At 46.4% G+C, this 24,842-nt stretch overlaps 1 protein-coding gene across 7 annotated transcripts in view; it reads left to right on the forward strand.

Annotated features, from left to right (window-relative positions):
- Positions 1-24,213, forward strand: part of csnk2b (casein kinase 2, beta polypeptide) — a 72,256-nt gene extending 48,043 nt beyond the window's left edge. For 6 of the 7 annotated variants that reach the window (XM_070861298.1, XM_070861302.1, XM_070861299.1 and 3 more), the window contains 4 exons: positions 4,626-4,701; positions 14,601-14,790; positions 16,672-16,773; positions 22,868-22,954. In XM_070861298.1, coding sequence (XP_070717399.1) covers positions 4,626-4,701; positions 14,601-14,790; positions 16,672-16,771 — 366 coding nt within the window. In that variant the 3' untranslated portion in view covers positions 16,772-16,773; positions 22,868-22,954. Of the gene's footprint in view, positions 1-4,625; positions 4,702-14,600; positions 14,791-16,671; positions 16,774-22,867 lie in introns of all 7 variants that reach the window. The other variant, XM_070861297.1, reaches the window with a different exon arrangement.
- The last annotated feature ends 629 nt before the right edge of the window (positions 24,214-24,842 follow it).

Consider the following 24,842-nt stretch of genomic DNA (forward strand, 5'->3'; position numbering starts at 1 on the left):
GAGTGCAAGTCAGTAATAATTTTGTATGATTACGCCCTTAAAGCATTCGCAAACAACAACGTGCATTTTTATACAGTGCCTTTAAAACATCCGAAGATGCTTCACAGGAATATTAACAGGCAAAAAATTCACACCGAGCCACGTAAGGAGATATTGGGACAGGTGACTAAAAGCTTGGTCAGAGGTGGGATTTTAAGGAGCAATTTAAGAGGAGGAGGGAGAGACGGAGAGGTTTAGGGAGGGAATTCCAGAACTTGTGGCACAGATGGCTGAAGGCACGGCTGCCAACGGGGAAAATCCATTAATGTGCTCGCCACACGCAAAAGAGTATCAGTCAAAAATCAAGACTTTGAGATAAATGAGATAGAAGTCCTAGACATGCTGAGAGGATTTTAAAAGAGCAAAGCCCCCTTCGTTCATGGGATGTGGGCGCCTCTGGCAAGGCCGGCATTTATTGCCCATCCCTAATTGCCCTTGAAAAGGTGGTGGTGAGCTGCCGCCTTGAACAGCTGAAGGTATTCCCACAGTGCTGTTAGAAGGGGAGTTCCAGGATTGTCACCCAGCAACGATGAGGGAACGGCAATATATTTCCGTCAGAATGGTGGGGGAGGTGATGGTGTTCCCATGCGCCTGCTGCCCTTGTCCTTCTAGGTGGTAGAGGTCGCAGGTTTGGGAGGTGCTGCCGAAGAAGCCTTTGCAAGTTGATAAAAACATAAGAACTAGGAGCAGGAGTAGGTCATACAGCCCTTCGAGCCTGCTCCGCCATTTAATACGATCATGGCTGATCCGATCATGTGTGTTGAGAGTGCCAACAAGGGGATTTGCGAGGCTCTGGCAAGAGTGAGTGAATCAGTGGACACTGGGGCATTGGCAGTAAATAAAAGCCATAAATAAAATGGCAACAAAACCGAGATAGACAACAATACGCTTGCTTCAACTTCATGGCGATTAATGGGATAGATTAATCGTAGTAAACTTGAGCATTGTGCAGCAACCACCATCTAGGAAACCGCAGTCAACATGGCTTTAAATGAGGACATTCCAACCTGACCAACCCCCTTGGTGACAGATTAGGAAAAGGGGAGGTGCAACGAGACCTGGGTGTCATGGTACATCAGTCATTGAAGGTTGGCATGCAGGTACAGCAGGCGGTTAAGAAATCAAATGGCATGTTGGTCTTAGCAAGAGGATTGAGTACAGGGGCAGGGAGGTGTTACTACAGTTGGTGAGGCCACACCTGGAGTATTGTGTACAGTTTTGGTCTTCTAACTTGAAGGGCATTCTTGCTATTGAGGGAGTGCAGCGAAGGTTCGCCAGACTGATTTCCGGGATAGCCGGACTAACATATCAAGAAAGACTGGATCAACTGGGTTTGTATTCACTGGAGTTCAGAAGAATGAGAGGGGATCTTATAGAAACGTTTAAAATTCTGATGGGTTTAGACAGGTTAGATGCAGGAAGAATGTTCCCAATGTTGGGGAAGTCCAGAACCAGGGATCACAGTCTACGGATAAGGGGTAAGCCATTTAGGACCGAGATGAGGAGGAACTTCTACATCCAGAGAGTGGTGAACCTGTGGAATTCTCTACCACAGAAAGTTGTTGAGGCCAATTCATTAAATATATTCAAAAAGGAGTTAGATGTAGTCCTTACTACTAGGGGGATCAAGGGGTATGGCGAGAAAGCAGGAATGGGCTACTGATGTTGCATGTTCAGCCATGAACTCATTGAATGGCGGTGCAGGCTCGAAGGGCCGAATGGCCTACTCCTGCACCTATTTTCTATGTTTCCTTCGGGAGATCGTAACCCAAGTTAGCTGTGGTTAAACCCGACCACATAATGCTCTTCGACCTCCGAAAGGAGTTTGGTGAAGAGCTGCTTCGTGTGAGCTCGGGTGTTACTGTTAACGGCCTTGTGTGCTGAACCGAGCAAAAAACGTACACGTTAACAAATCCATTTTGCCAACAGTGAGGTGCAGCGATCGATACATGGATAGGGGAAACCAGTCTTGCGTGGGTACTATGCACCAATCATACTTGACAATGGACAACAACAGACCAGAGTATAATGTCTATATGGAATTGCATATTGCAGTGTATTTACAGCATGACATAAGAACATAGAAATAGAAGTAGGCCATTTGGCCCCTCGAGCCTGCTCCGCCTTTCAATAAGATGGCTGATCTGATCTTGGCCTCAACTCTACTTCCCTTCCTGTTCCCCATAACCCTTGACTCTCCTGTTGTTCAAAAATCTGTCTGTCTCTCCACCTTAAATATATTCAATGACCCAGCCTCCACAGCTCTCTGGGGTAGAGAATTCCAAAGATTTACGACCCAGAGAAGGAATTCCTCCTCATATCTGTTTTAAATGGGCGACCCCTTTTTCTGAAACTATGCCCCCTAGTTCTAGATGTCCCCCACAAGGGGAAAAATCCTCTCTGCATCTACCTTGTCGAGCCCCCTCATAATCTTGCACGTTTCAATAAGATCACACCTCATTCTTCTAAACGCCAATGAGTACAGATCCAACCTGCTGAACCTTTCTTCATAAGTCAACCCCTTAATTTCAGGAATCCACCTCGTGAACATTCTCTCAGCTGCCTCCAATGCAAGTATATCCCTCCTTAAATAAAGAGGCCACTCGGCACAATTAGTTCACCCTGTTTATGCTCTACACGAGCCTCCTCCCACCTTACTTCATCTCACCCTCACACCGTCCCTTTATATATTTATTTAGCTTCCACTTAAATGAATCTGTATTGCTCGTCTCAACCACTCCCTGTGATAGCGAGTTCCACATTTTCACCAATCCTATTGAATTTATCAATGACTATCTTGTATTTATGGCCCCTCGTTTTTGTCTTCCCCACGAGTGGAAACATCTTCTCTGTCTCCCCTATTGAATCTTTTCATAATTTTAAAGACCTCCATCAGGTCACTTCTCAGTTTTTTTTTCTAGAGATGAGCCGCAGCTTGCTGAGCCTGTCCTGATGGGTGTAACCTCTCATTTCTGGTGTCACCTGTGTAAATCTTGGATACAAGCCATACATTTTTATTTACTTAAAGATGCTCCCAGTGAAAGGGAGGGTTGAAATGTCACTGCAGCTGGCCTTTTCTTTCTCTCGGTGAGCCAGAGTTTAACATAGATCAGCAGATGGCTCTTGGCCAACATGTCCAGCCACCTCTTTGCGAGCAGTAAATACATAGAAACATAGAAACATAGAAAATAGGTGCAGGAGTAGGCCATTCGGCCCTTCTAGCCTGCACCGCCATTCAATGAGTTCATGGCTGAACATTCAACTTCAGTACCCCATTCCTGCTTTCTCGCCATACCCCTTGATCCCCCTAGCAGTAAGGACCTTATCTAACTCCTTTTTGAATATATTTAGTGAATTGGCCTCAACAACTTTCTGTGGTAGAGAATTCCACAGGTTCACCACTCTCTGGGTGAAGAAGTTCCTCCGCATCTTGGTCCTAAATGGCTTACCCCTTATCCTTAGACTGTGACCCCTGGTTCTGGACTTCCCCAACATTGGGAACATTCTTCCTGCATCTAACCTGTCTAACCCCGTCAGAATTTTATATGTTTCTATGAGGTCCCCTCTCATTCTTCTGAACTCCAGTGAATACAAGCCCAGTTGATCCAGTCTTTCTTGATGGCCTCCTTCCGTGCTGTAAATTTCTATGATTCTATGACTGATTTGTCCCCCGTTAACCAAGGTCACAGATGGATTCAAGATGCAGTTCAGGTACTCTGAGGTTATGAATCTTTGGAATTCTCTACCCCAGAGAGTCGTCGAGTATATTCAAGGCTGAGATAGATAGATTTTTGGAGTCTCGGGGAATCAATGGATACAGAGATCGGGCGGGAAAGTAGAGTTGAGGTTGAAGATCGGCCATGGTCTTACTGAATGGTGGAGCAGGCTCGAGGGGCTGTACGGCCGACTCCTGCTCCTAGTTCTTGTGTTCTTATTATGGATCAACAACCAGTGACCCGACCGTTGCTTCTTGTTTGTTGTTGCCTATTTTCTGCCCTCTTCTCCCGAAGGTGCTGGCTCGAATTTGGGGTACGATTGATTCCACGGGCTCGGGCAACAATCAAGCCCCCTCAACCCGTTTTTACGAGTGGGCAGAAGCTATTTGTCCCCAGGAAGGACTGTAGCTGGTTATTGATCCGCTGCTTACCCAGTGTGTGTGTGTCATTTTAGGGAATTAAAGGAATCACGGAATATGGGGATAGAGCAGGAAAGAGGAGATCAGGTCGAAGATCAGCCATGATCTCATTGAATGGCGGAGCAGGCTCAAGGGGCTGAATGGCCGACTCCTAATTCTTAAATTCTTATTTTAGTGCCTTCAGAAGGAGCAAAAAGCAATTGCACTGGGTCGTGAGAACAGGAGGCCATTCAGCCCTTCAAGCCTGTTCCGCCATTCAGTGAGATCGTGGCCGATCTGTATCATAACTCTATTTACCCACTTTGGTTCCATAACCCTTAATACCCTCGCCTAACAAAAATCTATCACTCATTTTTATTGACACTCCACCCCTCTCAGCCTCAACAGCTTTTTCCTGTGAATACTACCTGCCTCTTGCTATGCCTAATGGGACTCGTGTGCTTGTTTTCAGTTGGAGAAATACCAGCAGGGAGACTTTGGCTACTGCCCTCGAGTGTACTGTGAGAACCAGCCCATGCTTCCTATCGGTAAGTAAAGAAAGAACCAGCATTAATATACATATTTTTTTTATCCGTTGCTGGGATGTGGGCGTCGCAGGCAAGGCTGACATTTATTGCCCATCCCTAATTGCCCTTGAGGAGGTGGTGGTGAGCGGCTGCCTTGGAACCGCTGCAGTCCGTGTGGTGAAGGTGTATAGCGCCTTTCACACCCTCGGGACGTCCCAGAGCTCTTTGCAAGACAATTAAATACTTTTGATGTATAATCACTGTTGGAATGTAGGAAACTCGACTGCCAATTTGCGCACAGTAAGAACCCACAAACTGCGTCGTGATAATGACCAGATAGTCAGTCTTTAATGTTGGTTGTAGCATAAATATTGGCCAGGGTGCCAGGGAGAGCTCCACACAAGAATATAAGCAATAGGAGCAGGAGTGTAGGCCCTCGAGTCTGCTCCGCCATTCAATAAGATCATGGCTGATCTGATCTTGGCCTCAGCTCCACTTCCCTGCCCGCTCCCCATAACCTTTGCCTCCCTTATCATTCAAAAGTCTGTCCATCCCCACCTTAAATATATTCAATGACCCAGCCTCCACAGCTCTCTGGGGTAGAGAATTCCAAAGATTCACGACCCTCAGAGAAGAAATTCCTCCTCATTTCCGTTTTAAATGGCCATATTCTGAAATGTTTTATTTTCATGTTCATGTCACAAACAGCAGCATTGAGTCACGAGTTTAAAAATTGCATGTCATGATACCTGCTCTGGATTCATGCAGACCTTTGTGTTCCAAACCCACCCCCACCCCAGAAGGCACGGCGCCTGATGGGTAAAATCCCACTCAGCTGCAGCTCACCCTCCAGTACTACGCGTGAGCTTGCGGGCAGTGAATGGTGGCAAACTATTCCACCAAGGGTGGCGTCGTAACCATGCCCGATTTTCTCATCCTGAACCACCCCCCCTCCACACTCAGCAGTTTTCCGGCATAGGGGTTGCTCAGACTGTGAGCAGGAATCCCTTGTTGCCACGCTGCTTGTACCACCCTCCATTTCAGTGTTCGCGTGCACAGCACACAGCCAGATAGAGATCAGCCTCGACACCAAACCACAAGGAACCTGAGTGCTTCCTGATGTTTGTGGTTCGATAGAATGCACAAAGGAGTTGCGTGCCTGTAACTGAACCATTGTGTGGGTTTTTTAAAAAATAATTGTTATTTCCCCCTTTTTTAAAAAAAAAACACACCAGTTCTTTGTCAACCATGCTGCGAAGTTGGCCACTAGATTCACTACTTGTCCGCAGGCCATCTAACTCCAATTAGAATTCAAATGCCTGCTCCTTTTTGAACAACCGCTCTTCCTCCACGGGTGTGGACGAGCGCTCCCTATTTCCCCAAGGAGTTCCTGCATCGGCACTGCACGTTTGTGCTGCCAGATTTAACTTTCTGTGAACTACCAACTCCAAACAGCACAAAGGCACTCCACTGGGTTGGGCTCAGTTTTACTGTGTGTGTACCATTTTCCTGACTGCACGGAAGCTGGATTCGGACCTGAAGCATTCGATTGCGACACTGCACTCAATTCTGAACACATAAGAACATAAGAAATAGGAGCAGGAGTAGGCCATTTGCCCCCTCAAGCCTATTCCGCCATTCAATAAGATCATGGCTGATCTGATCTTGGCCTCAACTCCACTTCCCTGCCCGCTCCCTATAACCCTTGACTCCCTTATTGTTCAAAAATCTGTATCTCCACCGTAAATATATTCAGTGAATATTGACTCGAGAATCATAGAATCAGTCCAGCAGGGAAGGAGGCCATTCGGCCCGTCGAGCCCATGTCGGCTCTCTCTACAAGAGCACCTCAGCTAGTCCCACTCCCACCCCCGCCCTTTCCCTGTAGCCCTCTACATGTTTGTCTTGCAGGTACTTATCCAACTCCCTTTTGAAAGCCGTGATTGAGTCTGCCTCCGCCACCCTTTCGGGGGCAGTGCATTCCAAGTATTTGCACTCAGTGTTGCTGTTGTTACAAATTGCCAGCATGGGTGGTACTGCAAATGCAGAATTTGTACATGGACTGCTCTTTGTCTTTGCCCTCCTTTCTTGCTCTCAACACCCCCAGCCAGCTGCAGCAATAGCTGTCAGGTGACGTGTAGTAGGTTTCCTCAACTGCCCATCCATTAGGAATAACCCAGGTAGTGCCACAGACTATCTGTGGGGGGCATAGCTGTGCCTGGAATCTCCCACCCCCATGACCCATCCCCTCACCTGATGGCTACGCACTCATGCATGTGTTTTCCACATAAACATTGGACGGACAAAGACTCTCTGGCCTCATCCAGCCTGTCTCACACAATTGCGATAGCTTGTGCATCAAAATATCTATACTCACCACCCCACCTGAAACCATGTGATCTGCTGGGAGAGGCGAAGAAAGAACATACGAAATAGGAGCAGGAGTCGGCCATTTGGCCCCCTCGAGCCTGCTCCGCCATCCAATAAGATCGTGACTGATCGGATCACGGACTCCGCTCCAATTCCTTGCCCGCTCCCCATAACCCTTTATTCTCATCGCTCAAAAATCTGTCTGTCTCCGCCTTAAATATATTCAGTGACCCAGCCTCCATAGCTCTCTGGGGCAGAGAATTCCAAAGATTCATGATTCTCTGAGAAGAAATTCCTCCTCACCTCAGTTTTAAATGGGCGCCTCCTTATTTTAAAACTATGCCCCGAGTTCTAGATTCCCCCACGAGTGGAAATATCCTCTCTGCATCAACCTTGTCGAGCCCCCTTATTATCTTATGTCTCAATAAGATCACCTCGTTCTTCTGAACGAGTACAGGCCCAACCTGCTCAACTTCTCCATGTTAAAAAAAAAAGAGTCCAGGAGATCACTCTGGCCCTGAATTCACTGCAGCACCTACCTTCTGCAAGAGGTGACGTCCTCCCCAGTCAGGAACCGGTCCAGCTCGCGCTTGAAGTAATTCAGCAAATTAACATTTCCCCTCTTTCCCTGCCCCCACATCCCGCCCGAGGCGGCAGCCTGGAGTCATTGTGTCACAATCTGGAGAGCGCCCTGCTAGGTTTTTATTTTTTTTCTCTGTTTAACATAGCTCACTGCGGCTGCTTGTATTCTCAACCGCGATTCAGCCAGCCTTACTGGGATAATGTGCCCGACACGAGACTCCCTAAGCAAGTGCTCCCTACTCGGTGGGCAGAGGAACTGTTTGAAGGACACCCTCATAGCCTCCTTGATAAGGGGCAGCATCCCCACCGGCACCTGAGAATCCCTGGCCCAAGACCGCCCAAAGTGGAGGAAGAGCATCCGGGAGGGCGCTGAGCACCTCGAGTCTCGTTGCCGAGAGCATGCAGAAATCAATGATACTTAAAGGGTTGACGGTGGATAGGCAATGGCAGACGTTTAAAGATCACATGGATGAACTTCAACAATTGTACATCCCAGTCTGGAGTAAAACTAAAACGGGGAAGGTGGCTCAATCATGGCTAACAAGGGAAATTAGGGATAGTGTTAAATCCAAGGAAGAGGCATATAAATTGGCCAGAAAAAGCAGCAAACCTGAGGACAGGGAGACATTTAGAATTCAGCAGAGGACAAAGGGTTTAATTAGGAGGGGGAAATAGAGTATGAGAGAAAGCTTGCTGGGAACATAAAAACTGACTACAAAAGGTTCTATAGATATGTGAAGAGAAAAAGATTAGTGAAGACAAACGTAGGTCCCTTGCAGTCAGAATCAGGTGAATTTATAATGGGGAACAAAGAAATGGCAGACCAATTGAATAAATATTTTGGTTCTGTCTTCACGCAGGAAGACACAAATAACCTTCTGGAAATACTAGATCATCGAGGATCTAGCGAGAAGGAGGAACTGAAGGAAATCCTTATTAGTCAGGAAATTGTGTTAGGGAAATTGATGGGATTGAAGGCCAATAAATCTCCAGGGCCTGATGGTCTGCATCCCAAAGGAAGTGGCCCTAGAAATAGTGGATGCATTGGTGATCATTTTCCAACAATCTATCGACTCTGGATCAGTTCCTATGGACTGGAGGGTAGTTAATATAACACCACTTTTTTTAAAAAAGGAGGGAGAGAGAAAACAGGTAATTATAGACCGGTTAGTCTGACATCGGTAGTGGGGAAAATGTTGGAATCAATTATTAAAGATGAAATAGCAGCGCATTTGGAAAGCAGTGACAGGATCGGTCCAAGTCAGCATGGATTTATGAAAGGGAAATCATGCTTGACAAATATTCTGGAATTTTTTGAGGATGTAACTCGTAGAGTGGACAAGGGAGAACCAGTGGATGTGGTGTATTTGGGCTTTCAAAAGGCTTTTGACAAGGTCCCACACAAGAGATTGGTGTGCAAAATTAAAGCACATCGTATTGGGGGTAATGTACTGATGTGGATAGAGAACTGGCTGGCAGACAGGAAGTAGCGAGTCGGGATAAACAGGTCCTTTTCAGAATGGTAGGCAGGGACTAGTGGGGTGCCTCAGGGCTCAGTGCTGGGACCCCAGCTATTTACAATATACATCAATGATTTCGATAAAGGAATTGAGTGTAGAATCTCCAAGTTTGCAGATGACACTAAGCTTGGTATAGAAACATAGAAAATAGGTGCAGGAGTAGGCCATTCGGCCCTTCTAGCCTGCACCGCCATTCAATGAGTTCATGGCTGAACATTCAACTTCAGTACCCCATTCCTGCTTTCTCGCCATACCCCTTGATCCCCCTAGTAGTAAGGACCTCATCTAACTCCTTTTTGAATATATTTAGTGAATTGGCCTCAACAACTTTCTGTGGTAGAGAATTCCACAGGTTCACCACTCTCTGGGTGAAGAAGTTCCTCCGCATCTCGGTCCTAAATGGCTTACCCCTTATCCTTAGACTGTGACCTCTGGTTCTGGACTTCCCCAACATTGGGAACATTCTTCCTGCATCTAACCTGTCTAACCCCGTCAGAATTTTAAATGTTTCTATGAGGTCCCCTCTCATTCTTCTGAACTCGTGAATATAAGCCCAGTTGATCCAGTCTTTCTTGATAGGTCAGTCCCGCCATCCCGGGAATCAGTCTGGTGAACCTTCGCTGCACTCCCTCAATAGCAAGAATGTCCTTCCTCAGGTTAGGAGACCAAAACTGTACACAATACTCCAGGTGTGGCCTCACCAATGCCCTGTACAACTGTAGCAACACCTCCCTGCCCCTGTACTCAAATCCCCTTGTTATGAAGGCCAACATGCCATTTGCTTTCTTAACCGCCTGCTGCACCTGCATGCCAACCTTCAATGACTGATGTACCACGACACCCAGGTCTCTTTGCACCTCCCCTTTTCCTAATCTGTCACCATTCAGATAATAGTCTGTCTCTCTGTTTTTACCACTAAAGTGGATAACCTCACATTTATCCACATTATACTTCATCTGCCATGCATTTGCCCACTCACCTAACCTATCCAAGTCGCTCTGCAGCCTCACAGCATCCTCCTCGCAGCTCACACTGCCACCCAACTTAGTGTCATCCGCAAATTTGGAGATACTACATTTAATCCCCTCATCTAAATCATTAATGTACAGTGTAAACAGCTGGGGCCCCAGCACAGAACCTTGCGGTACCCCACTAGTCACTGCCTGCCATTCTGAAAAGTACCCATTTACTTCTACTCTTTGCTTCCTGTCTGACAACCAGTTCTCAATCCATGTCAGCACACTACCCCCAATCCCATGTGCTTTAACTTTGCACATCAATCTCTTGTGTGGGACCTTGTCGAACGCCTTCTGAAAGTCCAAATATACCACATCAACTGGTTCTCCCTTGTCCACTCTACTGGAAACATCCTCAAAAAATTCCAGAAGATTTGTCAAGCATGATTTCCCTTTCACAAATCTATGTTGACTTGGACCCATCATGTCACCTCTTTCCAAATGCACTGCTATGACATCCTTAATAATTGATTCCATCATTTTACCCACTACCGATGTCAGGCTGACCGGTCTATAATTCCCTGTTTTCTCTCTCCCTCCTTTTTTAAAAAGTGGGGTTACATTGGCTACCCTCCACTCTATAGGAACTGATCCAGAGTCAATGGAATGTTGGAAAATGACTGTCAATGCATCCACTATTTCCAAGGCCACCTCCTTAAGTACTCTGGGATGCAGTCCATCAGGCCCTGGGGATTTATCGGCCTTCAATCCCATCAATTTCCCCAATGCAATTTCCCGGCTAATAAGGATTTCCCTCAGTTCCTCCTCCTTACTAGACTCCCCCGACCCCTTTTATAACCGGAAGGTTGTTTGTGTCCTCCTTCGTGAATACCGAACCAAAGTACTTGTTCAATTGGTCCGCCATTTCTTTGTTCCCCGTTATGACTTCCCCTGATTCTGACTGCAGGGGACCTACGTTTGTCTTTACTAACCTTTTTCTCTTTACATATCTATAGAAAGTTTTGCAATCCATCTTAATGTTCCCTGCAAGCTTCTCATACTCCATTTTCCCTGCCCTAATCAAACCCTTTGTCCTCCTCTGCTGAGTTCTAAATTTCTCCCAGTCCCCAGGTTCGCTGCTATTTCTGGCCAATTTGTATGCCACTTCCTTGGCTTTAATACTATCCCTGATTTCCCTTGATAGCCACGGTTGAGCCACCTTCCCTTTTTTATTTTTATGCCAGACAGGAATGTACAATTGTTTGTAGTTCATTCATGCGGTCTCTAAATGCCTGCCATTGCCCATCCACAGTCAACCCCTTAAGTATCATTCGCCAATCCATCCCAGCCAATTCACGCCTCATACCTTCAAAGTTAGCCTTCTTTAAGTTCTGGACCATGGTCTCTGAATTAACTGTTTCATTCTCCAGCCTAATGCAGAATTCCACCATATTATGGTCACTCTTCCCCAAGGGGCCTCGCACAACGAGATTGCTAATTAATCCCCTCATTACATAACACCCAGTCTAAGATGGCCCCACCCCTAGTTGGTTCCTCGACATATTGGTCTAAAAAACCATCCCTTATGCACTCCAGGAAATCCTCCTCCACCGTATTGCTTCCAGTTTGGTTAGCCCAATCTATGTGCATATTAAAGTCACCCATTATAACTGCTGCTATGAGGAGGATGCTAAGAGGCTGCAGGGTGACTTGGACAGGTTAGGTGAGTGGTGGAAATGCATCGCAGATGCAATATAATGTGGATAAATGTGAGGTTAGCCACTTCGGTGGCAAAATTGGCAGGCCGTGAATCAGAATGGCAGGCAGTGACTAGTGGGGTGCCGCAAGGTTCTGTGCTGGGGCCCCAGTTGTTTACATTGTACATTAATGATTTAGACGAGGGGATTAAATGTAGTATCTCCAAATTTGCGGATGACACTAAGTTGGGTAGCAGTGTGAGCTGCGAGGAGGATGCTATGAGGCTGCAGAGTGACTTGGATAGGTCAGGTGAGTGGGCAAATGCATGGCAGATGATGTATAATGTGGATAAATGTGATGTTATCCACTTTGGTGGTAAAAACAGAGACAGACTATTATCTGAATGGTAACAGATTAGGAAAAGGGGAGGTGCAAAGAGACCTGGGTGTCATGGTATATCAGTCATTGAAGGTTGGCATGCAAGTACAGCAGGCGGTTAAGAAAGCAAATGGCATGTTGGCCTTCATAGCGAGGGGATTTGAGTACAGTGGCAGGGAGGTGTTACTACAGTTGTACAGGGCTTTGGTGAGGCCACACCTGGAGTATTGTGTACAGTTTTGGTCTCCTAACTTGAGGGAGTGCAGCGAAGGTTCACCAGACTGATTCACGGGATGGCGGGACTGACATATCAAGAAAGACTGGATCAACTGGGCTTGTATTCACTGGAGTTCCGAAGAATGAGAGGGGATCTCATAGAAACGTTTAAATTTCTGGCGGGTTTAGACAGGTTAGATGCAGGAAGAATGTTCCCAATGTTGGGGAAGTCCAGAACCAGGGGTCACAGTCTAAGGATAAGGGGGTAAGCCATTTAGGACCAAGATGAGGAGAAACTTCTTCACCCAGGGAGTGGTGAACCTGTGGAATTCTCTACCACAGAAAGTTGTTGAGGCCAATTCATTAAATATATTCAAAAAGGAGTTAGATGTAGTCCTTACGACTAGGGGGATCAAGGGATATGGCGAGAAAGCAGGAATGGGGTACTGAAGTTGCATGTTCAGCCATGAACTCATTGAATGGCGGTGCAGGCTCGAAGGACCGAATGGCCTACTCCTGCACCTATTTTCTATGTTTCTATGTAAAACATGAAGACAGAATATTATCTGAATGGCGGCAGATTAGGAAAAGGGGAGGTGCAACGAGACCTGGGTGTCATGGTACATCAGTCATTGAAAGTTGGCATGCAGGTACAGCAGGCGGTGAAGAAGGCAAATGGCATGTTGGCCTTCATAGCTTGGGGATTTGAGTATAGGAGCAGGGAGGTGTTACTGCAGTTGTACAGGGCCTTGGTGAGGCCTCACCTGGAATATCGTGTTCAGTTTTGGTCTCTTAATCTGAGGAAGGACGTTCTTGCTATTGAGGGAGTGCAGCGAAGGTTCACCAGACTGATTCCCGGGATGGCAGGACTGACATATGAGGAGAGACTGGATCGACTGGGCCTGTATCCACTGGAGTTGAGAAGAATGAGGGGATCTCATAGCAACATATAAGATTCTGACGGGACTGGACAGGTTAGATGCAGGAAGAATGTTCCCGATGTTGGGCAAGTCCAGAACTAGGGATCACAGCCTAAGGATAAGGGGTAAGCTATTTACGACCGAGATGAGGAGAAACGTCTTCTGAGAATTGTGAACCTGTGGAATTCTCTACCACAGAAAGTTGTTGAAAGGCCAGTTCGTTAGATATATTCAAGAGGGAGTTAGAAATGACCCTTACGGCTAAAGTGATCAAGGGGTATGGAGAGAAAGCAGGAAAGGGATACTGAGGTGAATGATCAGCCATGATCTTATTGAATGGTGGTGCAGGCTCGAAGGGCCGAATGGCCTACTCCTGCACCTATTTTCTTTGTTTCTGTGCAAGCGCAGACAGCGGAAGGAGCGTGCGGCAAACCAGGCTCCCCACCCACCCTTTCCTTCAATCACTGTCTACCCCACCTGTGACAGAGACTAATTCCCGCAAGGACTGTAGTGTCACCTGAGCACTCACTTTTAGAGTGGAAGCAAGTCTTCCTCGATTCCGAGGGACTGCCTATGATGGTGACTACTGGGACAGTATGTGAAGCAGCAGGGGAGGAGAGGGCGGCACTGAATTCGACAGTGATATTGTCCGCAGCGAGCAGCCCGCCAATGCTCACTGGGCTCGTGGGCGCAGGGAGGATCCAGAGTGTGGGGGAGGGGGGAGGGGGGGATGCGGGTGATGCTGTACCCCCAGCGAGTGTGTCCATGCCCTCCAGGGAAAGAAGGGGAAAATCCTCTCCTCCTGCCGCGAAGCTGCGGCGAACCATTGATGACGCCGTAAAGCAATGGCGCTTCTAATCTGATCGAGTAAATGAGGAGAAATAATTTCCACTGGCAGGTGGGTCGGTAACCAGAGGACACAGAGTTAAGACAATTGCTGGAAAAAACAGCGATGAGCATTTTGTTTCCCCAACGAGTTGTTACGATCTGGAATGCGCTGCCTGAAACAGTGGCAGAAGTTGATTCAATAGTAACTTTCAAAAGAGGATTTGTGGAACTGAAAAATTTGCTGGGCTATGGTGAAAGGAGCAGGTGAGGGGAACTAATTGGATAGCTCTTTCAAAGAGCCGACATTCTTTGGTGACCGAAGTTCCAGGGTGTTTCTGATAATTTGGCAACCTGGAATCCAAAGTACCCACCTGCTGTGGTGTTGATTACCTTCTAACCTCTTCCCTCCCCTTCTCTTGTTTCTCTTCCCCCTTTCTCCCTGCTCCCGCCAGGTCTGTCTGATATTCCCGGCGAGGCCATGGTGAAGCTGTATTGCCCCAAGTGCATGGATGTGTACACGCCAAAGTCCTCGCGGCACCACCACACGGATGGAGCTTATTTCGGCACCGGCTTCCCCCACATGCTCTTCATGGTTCATCCGGAGTACAGGCCCAAGAGGCCAGCGAACCAGTTTGTTCCAAGGTAAGGCGGGGAGTTTGGGGAGGTGCCAGCTGCATGCCTCTCAGGACAAGTTGAGATTTGTCTTGTAGCTGTGGAACGCTCCCTGGAGTCTTGCCGAGAAATGAACTCAAAAAGCAAATGGATTATTTCCACTCGCTTTTTGTCTTAAGAATGCACCAGACTTTGACGTTTCCGAACAGTCCATCCTTGATCAGATGCTAAGACGAGATGTTTTAAACTTCTGCTTACTAACTCAAACAATGTTTAATGAAGTAAACTCAGTTTAGAGGTTTACTGCAGTAGAGTGCCGTACCATCCATATTCAGTGTCCACACACCCAGGCAGTTTACCTCGGGGCTCACTGAATATCGAACTGGCTAGGCACTTTGGCTGCGTTTATTTCCCCTCTGTTGCTCAGATGCGCTGGTGATGAATGGGAGATGTCTACCTCGCCAAGCATTTTTTCAACATCACCTCCGAGACCCACGACCTCTACCACCTAGAAAGACGAGGACAGCAGGTGCATGGGAACACCATCACCTCTGTTCCCCTCGCAAGTCACACACCATCCTGACTTGGAAATATATCGGCCATTCCTTCATAGTGAATGGGTAAAATCCTGGAACAACCTCCCTAACAGTGCTGTGGGAGTACCTTCACCACATGGTCTGCAGTGGTTCAAGAAGGCGGCTCGACACCACCTTCTCAAGGGCAATTGGGTATGGTCAATAAATGCAGGCCGTGCCGGCGATGCCTACATCCTGTGAATGAATTCTTTTTTAATTGAGTCATTTTTTATTATTTTTAAATGGTGAGATGTTGGTATTCAGAGGGACCTTGATGTAGTGCCCTGATGAGACCTGGAGTATTGTGTACAGTTTTGGTCACCTTACCTAAGGAAGGATATACTTGCCATGGAGGGTGTGCAACGAAGGTTCACCAGACTGATTCCTGGGATGGGGGGATTGTTCTATGAGGAGAGATTGAGTCGACTAGGCCTATATTTTCTCAAGTTTAGTAGAATGTGAGTTGATCTCATTGAAACATACAAAAATGGCTTGGCAGGGTAGATGCAAGGAGGATGTTTCCCCTGGCTGGGGAGTCTAGAACCAGCGGTTATAATCTCAGATTAAGGGGTCGGCCGTTTAGGTTTGAAATGAGTAGAAATTTCTTCACTCAAAGGGTTGTGAATATTCAGAATTCTCTACCCCAGACGTCTGTGGAGGCTCAGTCTTTGAGTAAATTCAAGGCAGAGAGCGATAAATTTTTGGATATTAATGGAATCAAGAGATATGAGGATAGTGCAGGAAAGTGGAGTTGAGGTCAAAGATCAGCCATGAATGGTGGAACAGGCTCGAATGGCCGACTCCTCCTAATTCTTAGGTTCTTATCAGCTAACGCCGCATGATCTGGGGATGGAAGTTCGGATGACCCCACTGTTTGAAAAGACGGAAAAAGCTGGTGCACCAAGAGTGCTTGTGATGTGGAACTTTCTACCACCGGGAGTAGTTGAGGATCATAGCACTGATGCATTTAAGGGGAAGCTAGATTAAGTACATTGAGGAGAGAAGACCAGAAGGATATGTCTGTAGGGTGAAGGGAAGAGGCCTGCGTGGAGCATAAACACCGGCACTGACCATAAATGCTATGGGAAAATCAAGAATAAGAGCTCTGTTGAAGTCACAGGAGAGCTGTCACGTGTTGTGTGTACACTTTTTTAAAATGACAAGCGATTGCAGCCTGTTTGGTTTCCCCACCCCTCTTTAACTTTCGGCGCAAAGCACCCGTAAGCTGCAGTCGTAAAGCGGGGCGACGCGATGGGTTAACACTTTACTCCCCGGGACCCGTATTGGAATCCGGACCAGACTGATGGGCTGAAAGCATCCTCTCTCTTTTCCTAAGCGTCGTGTGTGAAATGAGGTTGGCACAGTTCAATCCACTGAGCTTTGGTCTGGAGCTGCAACCCAATGTCGCAATGGCACAGTGGGAGCCACTCTACTGAAGGTTAGTCGGAGGCAGCTTCGCAGTGTGTCCACGAGCCCTGTATCTATGGTGGGAGCACGGGATGCCCGAGATGGGAAGGTGCATCTGTTCCCCAGTGCTGAACCACAATGGTGATTAACATAGGGACAGGAGTAGGCCATTCAGCCCCTCGAGCCCGCTCCGCCCTTCAATGAGATCATGGCTGATCCACACCTCAACTCCGTTTACCTGCCTTCGCTCTGTATCCCCCTATACTCTTGCCCAATAATCTATCGATCTCAGTTTTAAAAGCTCCAATTGACTCCAAGCATCCACTGCATTTTGGGGGGAAGGAGTTCCAGATTTTCACTAGCCTTTTGAGTGAAAAAGTGCTTCCTGATTTCCCTCCTAAATGACCTGACGCTAATTTTAGGATTGTCACCTTGATCTGGATTCTCCCCACCAAAGTTTCTCTGTATCTACCCTATTGAATCCTTTTAACATTTTAAACACCTCAATCAGATCAATCCTCGTTGTTCTATACGCGAGGGAATACAAGCCGTGTTTAATCCCGCTCCTGGGACTTGAGCACATAAATCTAGGCTGACACTCCAGTGCAGTGCTGGGGGAGTCACGCACTGAGAGGTGCCAAACCGAGGTCCCATCTGCTCTCGGGTGGATCTAAAAGATCCCATGGCATTATTTTGAAGAAGAGCAGGGGAGTTATTTCCAGCGTGCTGGCCAATATTTATCCCTCAATCAACATAACAAAAACAGATTTTTTTTTTGTGGGAGCTTGCTGTGCGAAAATTGGCTGCCACGTTTTCCACATTACAACACTCCGTAACTACACTCCGAAAGTACTTAATTGCCTGTAAAGAGCTTTGACGTCTGGTGGTCGTGAAAGGCGCTATAGAAATGCAAGTCTTCCTTTTCTTTAGTTGCAACCTGTCCTCGTATTTAGCCCTCCAAGCTCCGTCATTGCTCTGGTGAATCCACACTGCACCCGCTCCAAGAGCAGTATATCCTTCCTGTGGTACGGTGCCAGAACTGAACACAGTACTCCAAATGGGGTCTGACTAAGTCTCTGTACAACTGAAGCATAGGTTCTTGCCTCTTGTATTCCAGCCTCCTTGAGATAAAGGACAGCATTCCAGCAGCCTTTTGTACCTGTGCACCAGCTTCAAATGATTTGTGTACTTGGACTGCCAAATCTCTCTGCTCCTCCACAGTTCCTAGTTCCTCACCATTTAGAAAATAGTCCCCACCGCTTATAGGGCGACGCTCGCGCCAAGGACATTTGCCCGCTTTACATGATGGCCAGTGTAACCAAAGCCCCGATGAAACTTTGATGCTTTGAGTGCCGAAATAACACAGCAGCCAATAGTCCTATAGCATATGATTGCCATTATGGCAGGTGAGCGTTGGTGCTTGAAATATTTGCCGCATTCCGATCATTTGCAGCTGGACGCAGTTTTTTATGACCGTTTTTAGGTCTAGGTTTCCAATTGATTATGGAGAATGTTTTGCTGTTCCCTGTCTTGATGACGGTCTGGGCAGAGTGTATATTGTAATTGCCTGTTGTACAATAGGCAGCCGGTTTAGCAAGATGAGTCGAATAACGCTGGGAGCGAACATTGATTTGCATCAAGTCACTCATCCAGCTGTCACCTTCTGGCATTGTCTATGATGATCTCAGAATCTCTTTTTACTTATCTACACTTAAAATATTTCCCTCTCTGAGAAATGTTCAAGTCCCATCAACTAAAGGAGTAATTTGAGAGTTTCACAATTCTCAAACACTTTTCGGCAAGTCCAGGAAAGCTACACAGTTAGACAAAAAGAACATGTTTTTTTTAATGCAACCTGTCCTCATCGTCAGCCCTGATCGAGGATTCCTCCCAAGCTGGATGTTTATAGTGAATAAACACAGCTGTTTCTGCCTGAAATAATGGAGCACTTGTGACACTATGGAATCATAGAATGATACAGCACAGAAGGAGGCCATTCGGCCCATTGTGCCTGTAATACCTCTTTGGTCGAGCAGTCCAACTAGTCCTACTCCCCCTGCTCTTTTCTCAGAGTTCTGACAATTTTCTCCCTTCAAGTATTTATCCAATTCCCTTTTGAAAGTTGTTATTGAATCTGCTTCGGCAGTGCATTCCAGAACAATTTTCTGTGTTTATTTAAAAAAATGTTTCCTCATGTCGCCTCTGGTTCTTTCTGCCAATCACCTTAAATCTGTGTCCTGCTTACCAACACTCCAGCCACTGGAAACGGTTTCTTTTACTTAATCAAAACCCTTCATGATTTTCAACAAATCTGCTTTTAACCTTATCGCTTCTAAGCAGAACAACCCCCGCTGCTCTAGTCTCTCCACATAAATGATGGCCTGCATCCCTGGTAGCATTCTACTAAATCTCCTCTGCACCCTCTCTAAGACCTTGACATCCGTCCTAAAATGCGGTGCCCAAAATTGAACACAGTACTCCAGCTGGGGCCTGACCAGTGTTTTATAAAAGTTTTAGCATAACTTTATGTTGTCCTCTATCCTTCCATTAATAAAGCCAAGGATCCCATATGCATCTTTTAACGGCCTTCTCAACTTGTCAGGCCACCTTCAAAGATTTATATACATACACCCCCAGGGCTCTCTGTTCCTGCATCCCCTTTCAAATTGCATCATTTAGTTTGTATTGCGCCTCATTTTTAAAGTAAGATTTGCATTTATATAGCACTTTTCACGATCACCAGACATCCCAAAACGCTTTACAGCCAATGATGTACTTTTAAAATTTAGTCACTGTTGTAATGTGGGAAACGTGACGGCCAAGTTGCGCGCACAGCAAGCTCCCACAGACAGAGGTGTGATAATGACCAGACAATCTGTTTTGTTATGTTGATTGAGGGCTAAATATTGGCGCAGGGAGAACTCCGGTGCTGCTCTTTGAAATAGTGCCATGGGATCTTTTGCGTCCACTTGAGAGAGCAGACGCGGCCTCGTTCTAACGTCTTATCCGAAAGACAGCACCTCCGACAGTGCAGTGCTCCCTCGGTACTGTCCTGAGGTGTCAGTCGAGAGATTTGTGCTCGAATCTATGGAGTAGAATTCGACCCTCAACCGTCTATCCACCAAACTGTGTCACTTCACACTTACTTGCATTAAACCAGCAACTTTGAAAACCAGCAACTTTGAATTAACACTAATGCAAATCGAAAATGGTTATTGCTTTCTGGTTGAAATATGCAACACTCTTATTTTAAACGTGGACGTTGAAAGCAGTGGGGTCTGTATTCTGATTTTTATCTTGCTTAGATCCAAAGTGGATGACCTCTCACTTGTCCACATTGAACTCCATCTGCCATAGTTTTACCCAGTCACTTAATCTGCCTGTGTCCCTTTGCAACTCCCTGCTTCCATCGGCACTACTTACTGTCCCTCCTACTGTCATCTGCACACTTGGATATACAACTTTCGTCCAAGTCATTAATAAATATGGTGAAATGTTGAGGATCCAGAACAGATCCCTGGGGAACACCAATTGTCACATCCTATCAATCTGAGTACCGACCCTTTATCCCCACTCTCTGTCTCCTACCTTGCACTCTCAGTACAGTGCTGAGGGAGTGCTGCACTGCCGTCTTTCAAATGAGACGTTCAACCCAAGGTCCTGTCTGTTCTCTCGGACATAAAAGATCCTGAAGCACTATTTCGAAGAAGAATAGGGGAGTTATTCCCCGGTGTCTGGGCCAATATTTCTCCCTCAATCAACATCACTTAATGACCGGATAATAATTTTTTGATCACATTGCTGTTTGTGGGAACTTGCTGTACGCAAATTGGCTGCCGAGTTTCCTGACCAACAGTGACCAAAACTGTTGTAATGTAAGAAACTACAACTTCAAAAAAAACTTAAATCATTGGCAGTAGAGCGCTTCAGGATGTCCGGTGGTCATGAAAGGTGCTATATATAAATCCAAGTCTTTTTCAATTTCTAACCCAAGTCAAGGGGCTACCTCCAATTCTGTGCACTCGTTTGTGTCAATCATCATCCATGTGAAACCTTGCCAAATGCCTTCTGGCAATCCATATAGGCAACAGCAACAGACACTCCCTTGTCTATCTTATTACTGAACTCAAGCAAATGCAATTAGATTAGTCAGATATGATGCACCTTTGCTTAACTGAGGCACAGTGGCCCTTTGATGACCATGTATTTGTTCCAAGCTGAATAGAAACACAATATTTTTTTTTTTTTAAAAAGCATACAGGAATTTGGACGCCCAGCTCCAAATGGCCCTGCGTCGACCATGACTGTACACGAATAGGCCTGGTCGCAATTCCCCGTTCAGCATTCCTCTACTTTTCAGCCTGTGTTAAAAGCACCTGCTGTTCACCCAGTAATCGCAACAGCCTTGAGATTGGGGGGTGTCAACGAGTCAGAAGAGTGATGCCCTGTGGAAGTTGTTGCTGTAGGAATGCTGGGCCTTTGGGGGACCTCCCATCTGAACTTGCAGAATGGGGTTTGTATTGCCTTCATCTAGGCCGGGATAAATTACCACGGTTTCAGCTGTGGCTCAGTGGGTATTACACTCTCCTCTTGAGTCAGAAGGTTGTGGGTTCAAGTCCCACTCCAGGAACTTGAGCACATAAATCTAGGCTGATACTCCAGTGCAGTGCTGAGGGAGCACTGCACTGTCGGAGGTGCCGTCTTTCAGATGAGACATTAAATCGAGGCGCCGTCAGCCCTCAGGTGGATGTGAAAGATCCCATGGCACTATTTCAAAGACGAGCAGGGGAGTTATTCCCCATGTCCTGGCCAATATATAACCCTCAATCAACACAACAAAAACAGATTATCTGGTCATTATCACATTGCTGTTTGTGGGAGTTTGCTGTGCGCAAATTTGCTGCTGCATTTCCTACATTACAACAGTGACTACACTCCAAAAGTACATCATTGGCTGCAAAGTGTTTTCATGTGGTCGTGAAAGGCTTTTTTTATTGTTCTGCTCCAGGGGCCACCCATCGGTGCCACTGTCAGCCGACTGTAAGGGAGATCGCCCCCCCCCTTCCCAGGTCTGTGGCTGCCATCTCAAAAGTCAAACTGTGTGCGCCATACCCCCCCTCCTCCTGCACCCCCCCCCCCCTCTCTCTCTCCCACAGCTATTGCAGTGTTTTGCCGATCCTACAGATCAGCAGTAAAGGGGCTTTGGTGTGGTGGTGCCTTTTTAAGCAGCACCCAAGGCCAGTCTGTGGACTTTCGGGTGGGCTCGGAGAATAGCTTTACGTCTCTATGTATCGCCAACCACTTCTCCAAATCTACAGGAAGAGAGAGACCTGGGGCTGTGTTTTGTACACAAGTCTTTAACGGTGGCAGGACAGTCTGATCTAGCTGTTTTTTTTTAAACAAAGCATCCTTGGTTTTATAAATAGAAAAAAAAGAGACTTGGATTTATATAGCGCCTTTCATGACCACCGGACACCCCAAACCGCTTTACAGCCATTGAAGTACTTTTTGGAGTGCAGTCACTGTTGTAATGTAGGAACTAGAGGTTTATAGAGTGCAAAAGCAAGCAAGTTATGCCAAACCTTGATACAATACTGCTCAGCTGGGGTACTGTGGCCAATCCTGGGCACCACACTTTCGGAAGGATATCAAGTCCTTAGAGAGGGTGCAGAGGAAATTTAATAGAATGGTACCAGGGATGAGGGACTTCAGTTATGTGGAGAAGTTGGGATTGTTCTCCTTGGAGCAGAGAAGGTTAAGGAGAGATGTATCAAAACCTCGAAGGATTTTTGATAGAGTAACTAAGGAGAAACTGTTTCCACTGGCAGAAGGGTCAGTAACCAGAGGACGCAGATTTAAGGTATTTGGCAAATGCACTAAATGGGCGGGAGGAAAAGAGATGAGAATTTCTTATTAACGTAGAGCATTGTTGTGATCTAGAATGCACTGCCTGGAAGGATGATGGAAACAGATTCAGTCGTCGTTTTCAAAGGGGAATTGGATATAAACTTGAGGTGGAAACCTTTGCTATGGGCAAAGAGCCGGCAGATGTACGATCTAAATCTGCTGGACCCTCCGACCGTTCGGCGTTTTAACTTTTTTTTTTCTGGTCTTTCCACCCCCAGGCTGTACGGTTTCAAGATCCATCCCATGGCCTACCAGCTCCAGCTCCAAGCCGCAAGCAACTTCAAGAGCCCCGTCAAAACTATCCGTTAATAAGTTGGCAACGCCTCCGAATGTCCACATACTATGTGTCTGCAGGCACGAGATATGTCACAAGGCTGTAGATGGTGTCCACTTTAACAAACAAAAAAAAACTGCTTTCTTCCCCCACACCCTTCCCTTATATTTTTTTTTTTTTGCCTTCCAAGTTTTCCACCCACGCCCCCATGTGTCCCATTTACAGAGTCATGAACTGAAGTTGGTGCCAATGGATTTCTTTCAGTGGAAAAAAATACTTAAATGTTTTGTCACAAAAAAAAGTGTGTGTCAGGCGGAGTAGTTTATTTTCGTTTCAAGCCGAAACAGTGTCTTTCCGGCCGACAGTAGCGGATGGTTTCGAGTCACCTCGAGGCTGGTGTCTCGTTCCCCGAGGCAGTGTTTGCCACTGGGATCTTACTTGGAGTGCGGCGGCGAGGAGGAACCTTTCTTGCTGCGTTGACGTTTGACGTGGGAACGAAGCGCCCAACGGGTGCGTTTCAGACAATCGGGGCTATGTCCGGAAAGGGGAGCGTTGTGAGCTGGCCACCGCCAGGGTGGGTGTGTGTGTGTGTGTGTGTTTGTGTTTGTGTGTGGGTGTGTGTGGGAATGGTGCTTATCAGGCCTGCCCTGTCTCTGCTGGTGGCTTTGGGGGTGACAATTTGAAGTGAAGAATTAAGGGCGTCACAGCAGAAGCGTTGCCACACAGCATTTTAAAGTGTGTTCATTGAACTGCCATTTTTCTATAACCTATTGGTACTATTGCAAAATTACCCACGTGACGAAACTGTTTTGGGGGGGAGGGGGGGGTGGGAGTTCAGAGGTCATAACCTTTTGAGTGTAACTCGTGTTCTCTGGGCTCCACCGTTTTTGCAGCCTCAAAGTTGCTCGATGCCAATTTTTTTTCTGTATAATCTATAAAATACAGCATGTGTGTGTGTGTGTGTGTGTGAGAAATGAAAAATTTTCAAGAAATCCTGAACATTCACTTAAAAAAAAAAAAGCAGAACACCATCCTGTCATCCAGTCGTTGAATGAGTGACTGAATTTATTGCTCGCCTAGCCCGGAGTGAAGGGTATTCGATTCCGTTATTCTTTTTGTCCCCCTCTGTCTACTCCAGGTAAGTTGAGGTCATTCACTGTATTGTATGTATTGTATAAAGGATCTTGACTTGGTAAAAGCTGCCTGTGTATGTTTTTTTAAAAAACATGTTTAATTGGTTTAGGGATTGTTACTAATGTTTATTCCTGAATAAACACATACTTGATTGAAGTGATGAATTTCAATGTGCTCTTCCTGTTGGAGGAGGGCGTCCCAATGCAAAGGAAGAGAGTAGCTAAAGTAAACATTGGTCCCTTAGAAGATGAGACTGGGGAATTAATGGGAAATGGAAATGGCAGAGACTTTGAACAACTATTTTGTATCGGCTGACAAGGTAGAAGACACTAAAAGCATCCCAATATTTGATAATCATGGAGCTATTGGGAGGGGGAGCTTAAAACAATCACTATCACTAGAGAAAAAGCACAAGGTGGACTAAAGGTGGACAAGTCCCCTGGATCTAATGGCCTGCATCCTGGGGTCTTAAAAGAAGTGACTGCAGAGATAGTGGATGCATTGGTTGTAATCTACTAAAATTCCCTGGATTCTTGAGAGGTTCCAGTGGACTGGAAAACCACCCCTATTTAAGAAAGGAAGGAGACAGAATGCAGGAAACTATAGTCCCATTAGCCTAACATCTGTCATTGGTAAAATGCTGGAGTCCATTATTAAGGATGTAGTAGCATTTAGAAAATCATACAATCAAGCAGAGTCAGCATGGTTTTATGAAAGGAAAATCATGTTTGACAAATTTGCTGGAGTTCTTTGAGGATGTCACAAGCAGGATGGATAAGGGGCAA

Source organism: Pristiophorus japonicus, chromosome 19 (genome assembly GCF_044704955.1).
Source record: "Pristiophorus japonicus isolate sPriJap1 chromosome 19, sPriJap1.hap1, whole genome shotgun sequence".
NCBI lineage: Eukaryota > Metazoa > Chordata > Chondrichthyes > Pristiophoridae > Pristiophorus > Pristiophorus japonicus.